The sequence below is a fragment of the Adiantum capillus-veneris genome, chromosome 14 (assembly GCF_014529385.1).
Source record: "Adiantum capillus-veneris isolate H3 chromosome 14, ASM1452938v2, whole genome shotgun sequence".
Taxonomy (NCBI): domain Eukaryota; kingdom Viridiplantae; phylum Streptophyta; class Polypodiopsida; order Polypodiales; family Pteridaceae; genus Adiantum; species Adiantum capillus-veneris.
The window spans coordinates 78305103-78310629 of NC_140944.1; the positions used below are offsets into that span (position 1 = coordinate 78305103).

A 5527-nucleotide genomic window follows, 5' to 3' on the forward strand; every position below is an offset into this window, starting at 1 on the left:
CTCTTACAAGCTTCGTTTTAAACCTAAATGATGCCTTCTACAATGGGTTTGGTTTGATGGTGATTTCTATTTGGGCTTGAGATTCCTTATGTTTTATCCCTTATGTTTCTGATGATTACTCTCTTATCAAGAAGCCTCTTTTTTGTAACAAAACGATTGGCTCCTATCTGGAATGAAAACTATGTTGCACTCTTTGTGTGTGTGTGTGTGTGTGTGTGTGTGAGAGAGAGAGAGAGAGAGAGAGAGAGAGAGAGAGAGAGAGAAAAAAAAAACTAATTAAGATCATACAAACACAACTTATGAATACCATGTGTGTATTAATTTAATTTGTGTCATAGTAAGAGCGAACGAGACCCGTCGATAGACGGATCGTGCAAGCTAATGACGATAAAACTTATATTCTCTCTCTCTCTCTCTCTCTCTCTCTCTCTCTCTCTCCATGTGTGAGTTTTCTTACAGAAATTCGAAGCTACGACGTTACTTCGCGAGCCAGTCAACACGACTCGCTTCGCACGACTAAAGGGAAACAAAATTCGCAGCACTTCCTCTCGATTCTCCATTGAAGTATAATAAAAAGACAGGAAGCGGAACCATACTCATTGCTTTCGGTTGCGCAAGATGTTCTCTTTCTTGCGCAAGAAGAAGGCCAAGCAGGGCCGCCCTATCGTGCCCATTCATCATGATGATAGCTGCTCTTCCTCCAAGCAGGCTTTACAACCTGCTCACAATAAGCAGCAAGAGAAGCAAAGTCCCAACAGAATGAGCTCTTTCACACGCCATTTCTACTGCTGCAACTCTATGGATGATGCTGACGCTGGTGCCAGTGTCGTCGAATTCGATGCTACCATGCCTCCCACTGCGATCATACACAGCAAGCATGATGATGATGATGGTGATGTCCGCAGCTTTGTCCTGAACCTTTTGGGTCCATTGACAGCGGATGAAGCACGTGCAATATATCGTATGCAGTCGCTCACAGATTCACAGTGGGCAATTGTGATGGAGAACTGCGGTCTCAGAATGGGCGTTTCCGAGAGAGTCACAAGCATGGCAGAGATGGTGAAGATAGTGATGGAATGGAGAAGGGAGAGAGGGGACTTTCGGAGGGACGAGAATGAGGAGAAGGAAGAGCAGTGGCATGAATTTGAGGGTGCCGTGGGAGTGCCAAGGCTCTCTGATGACATGCAAGAAGCCAATGAAGCTATGTTAAAATTGGTCTTCCTCAAGACTGATTTGCAGGTGGAGTGCCTGCTAAGAGGCATTTCCTACAAAGGCGGTGACACGAAGGAGCAACTCATCTCGATGCTCATGCATCACAAGCAATCCCTGTTGCTAAATTCAGGCAATTCCTTCCAAGTCTTGGCAGAGCAGAGCAGTGCCTGATTGCAGTAGTGTATGTACAATGTACATATGGATCATATGTCTCCCTTCATTCACATGTGTGTATGCAGATACAGAGAGGTACTCACTTTATCTGTTTGTCCTTTGCTAATATACTCATTTTTCAGTTTGCTCGATTTATATCACCAAGTGTGGTAAATTGCTTATCCCTTTCCCCTATGGAGAAACACGTTTTGAGTTCAAGGCTCAATGATAGATATATTGTGAGGTCACTTGGGAATGTCTCTCGGTGTCATAAAGAGTTACACGGTTTATCTTTTAGCCTTAATGGAATGCATGATTGTAAATGCGTTGAGAGGCCCTACGTTGTTGATATGTGTCCATGGAGCCTCCCCTTTAGCATCTTCACCACGGTTCATTGGCCAATGACCAGATGGCGGGAGGTGGGTGCTTCTCTTATACCCCTTTAATCACACGTCGGGGTTTATGTATGGAGGCATGCCCCTGTTGATTTGTTCATCTTCATTTCTTAACCGATGGTGTCCCCATCCAGGCACAATCGTGATTGGTGTTGAAGTCAACAATTTTGCAAAGGCCTAATGAGCCACTTGATGTCACAATGGACAATGCCATTCTCTTGAAGCTAGTTTAATCCCTCTAAAATGGAGTGAGTGTAGCGAGCCGCGAGGATTTCATAGCTGAGTTTGCTACCTGAATGGTGCAACAGGAGGTCGCCAAGGCCACCATTGTCCATGTATTCAAGAAATAGGACAGGGAGTAGTCACTCACGTATTGCTTGCCAAGGTAACAAAAGATAAAGGGAGAGCAGAGGGACCGGAGGATATGCCATTGGTCCTGCATCCTCTCATTGTCGTGATGCATCTCCCCAACCCCATCTGCACTATGTCATATGTGGTACTCATTTTACATCATGATTGTGTCAGACGTATCCTCTTCTATTGGTATCATCGTACTACACCCATCCTCCTTTGCTAATCAGACCTTCCCATGTACGACTTGGACAACACCACCTTCCTTGGTTTCCTTGAGTGCCACCCAGCTTGTTGCCATCAGTATACCACTCATATTAATAGGATCTTGAACCTTCTTCGGTAGTGATGACCCAATCACAATTGAGTAGTCATTCTTGTGGCATCGGTTCAGGCACCTTTGGTGTACCAAGCAACTAATTTTATAAGATCCCACTACCAGCATGGCATGAATGCATTTTTATGGAGCTTTTACACTCACCATCTTTTCGTGTAGCATGCTAACCTGCATGTAGTCAACTTTCACTAACCACCATTGGAACAAATACTGTGTTAATATGCCTTTTTTCTGTTTAATACGTCTCTTTTAGAGTTTTTGATACGTTTTGAATTTAGAAATGCACCAACTCAAAAGACACCAATATATGACCGGGTCACTTATAAAAATGTACATATAGCATGTGAGCTCAAAATAAAGGGTTCTTTATTGGGATAACAAAAATGTAGCAGAATTACATCTACAAAAAGGGCTCTCGTTGCATTTTGGTAAAGAATCCCATAGAACCTGTATCACCTTAGAGAATGTAAGTAAAGGGTATTTCTTTCACGCATGTGATATAGATCACTTCTTTAATTGGGTGAAACACCCCCTCCCCCCCCCCCCTTCCTTTTTCTAGTGCCACTACGAGTGCAAACATCCTCATAGAACTCCTCTAATTCATATGGGAAGTTGATATCTTAGACCCGAGGAGTCCACTATGTAACAATTTCATATAGCACTGTGAACAAGGGGTATTTGAATAATCCCTTACCGGCATATTTTCAAGTATTACATGTATCCCTTATATATGCATTTTTGTAAAAAAATATAGCCTTTATGTATGAAAACTTTTAATGTTTTAACTAAAAAACACCTTACGTAAGTAAATTTTTTTGTGAATGTATCTAATTATAATTTCCTAATTTTATTCGCACATGCTATCTTACATATTTCTTAGTTGACGCATCGAGATCTTAGAATCTCCACTATCATACGTGAATTCTTTTCTTTGTGATTCTTGGTACCCAACCTTTGGCCGTTAGAGAAGGAGCAATTGAAACTTTCAGAGTCTCAATATATAAGCTTGGAATCTTCATAAAATCCCTCTAGGAAACAATCATTGTTCTTAGGGTCACATCATTGGCTTATTGTGGCTCTATGATGTGATGTTGTCCCATCAATTAAGTTTTCATTTTGGCCATTTACCATAAGAATGGTCTACTTAAATAATTATGGCATTACAAGGTGCTCAGTTGATTAGAATGGAACCTTTAATCAAAAGTGTGGTGGTTTTTTTCCTTAAGTAGTGCAAGGGAGCCTTCTAATTTATATAATTTGGAACCTATGATGCTACGCTACCTTGCTTGTAGAGGAAGTCATATTGCGTGATAGTCATGTAGGGAGGAAAATTTGATAAGCACACTTTGAGTAGCTATCGGCACCATTAAAATATCATTGTCAATCCACACTTACGATCTCACACAAATGCCTATGGAAGATCACACAATTTGCGTCAAAACAAGGTGTGGAATTTTTTTTTGTGTTTTTTTAGCTTAATTAGTGAGGCGGTCCAGGGCGGACAACAAGAGAGGCGACCTCTAAACACCCCTCAAGGCTCCCGTGCTGCCCAATTGGGGCTGGGGTAACCACAAGCACAACACAACAACAAACCCACAGCCAAACCCGAACAAGATAGGGGCACCACCTACTTATGGTATGCAAACTAGGATGCAAGAGAGATTTTGTCACAACCAAAAAGATGCACCACAAAACACACACAAGCAACCACACACCAAAACACACACAAAATGGACTAGAGAGAGCTAAAAAAAAGGAAAGAGAGAGAGAGGAATGGAACTACGAAATACCTTGTCTGTGACTTGCAAATGGAGCTGGTTCGTTATGATACTATCATAGAGCTTGTACAAAGTTAACTTAATGCTTAGTAAATGCTAAACATTGTCAAAACACACACACACACACACACTCTCTTAGGGTGAAAGCATGAATAGGTGGAATGATATTTAAGCTATTAGATAACATATCACAAAAACAATCTTGTGGAAAAAAGAATACAAACTAAATAAAATTTATAAGTGATTGCACTTATACGTTTTATTCTTAAAATTCTATCCATTGACATATATCATGATAGAAATTTTATGTGAGCTCATGTCTAATTGTAGGCCAAAGTTTTTGATAGTAGGTGTCCATGGACACAGCTATTTGAGCCACCATTCTATGCTTTCACCCCTTAGGGTTTGGGAGACCTCTCACCAAAATACCCTCTTACGATGGACACAAAATTGATAATGGTAACACATTAAAACAATTTCTCAAACAAGATCAAATGATAGAAACTTAAAATACACAAGTCACCTTAAATTCACCAGACCGTATTGTACAAATGGAAGGACGAAGATTTGAACGTCGATTTACGTCTTTGATACTCCAAACCTGAATTTATTGATGATGAAGGAACATATACAATAATGGTTTTGAGATTTTGAACTCACGCTCTCTCACTTGTAATGTGTAGCTTGAAAACTTCTCTCATACCAAAAGTGAAGCTCACAAAGTGGTTGTTATACTTAAGTTTCTCCTCACACATAGAATGTTGGGGTGCTATGTGAGATATTGCAGGTTGTTTTACAAGAAGGAGAAGGACTTATTTATAGTTTGGAGACCCCTTATTTAAATTATAAAAATCCTAATTTACAAGCTAACAAATCAGAATTATGATTTTTTTTGAATATCAAAACATTGCGGGCCTTGTTTTTCTGCTTGAATCATAGATGTGGGCTCAGAAAAGAGCATTATTGATGGTAAATAAGATGAAAGTAGAGTTTGAAGGAAGGAGAGAGAGAGTTACTATGCACATGTCTTGAGAGGAGGTGTCTTTTATGGTTAGGTCAATGGCAATTTTGTGTTAGTATGTTAGGGGTTAGTGTTACTAATCACTAGAAAGTTAATGATATATGTAGAATGAGATGGATGGTTGAAGGAAGATGGTTGAATGAAGCGAAAAAATCCTTGTGATGGTGAAGCTTGAAGAAGTTTTGGACTTACTTGTGTAGGTTCTCAAAATGACTATCGATCCTCTTCTTCGTCTTCTCTTCTTTACGTCACCGCTGCCAAGGTTGATTATCGCGACGAA

General features: G+C 40.3%; 1 protein-coding gene across 1 annotated transcript; it reads left to right on the forward strand.

The window, feature by feature from the left end:
- Nucleotides 1-531: 531 nt before the first annotated feature.
- Nucleotides 532-1510, forward strand: LOC147442642 (uncharacterized). Its single transcript, XM_086529690.1, has one exon. The coding sequence runs from the start codon at nucleotides 619-621 to the stop codon at nucleotides 1381-1383; it is 765 nt and encodes a 254-aa protein (XP_086385816.1). The 5' UTR covers nucleotides 532-618; the 3' UTR covers nucleotides 1384-1510.
- The last annotated feature ends 4017 nt before the right edge of the window (nucleotides 1511-5527 follow it).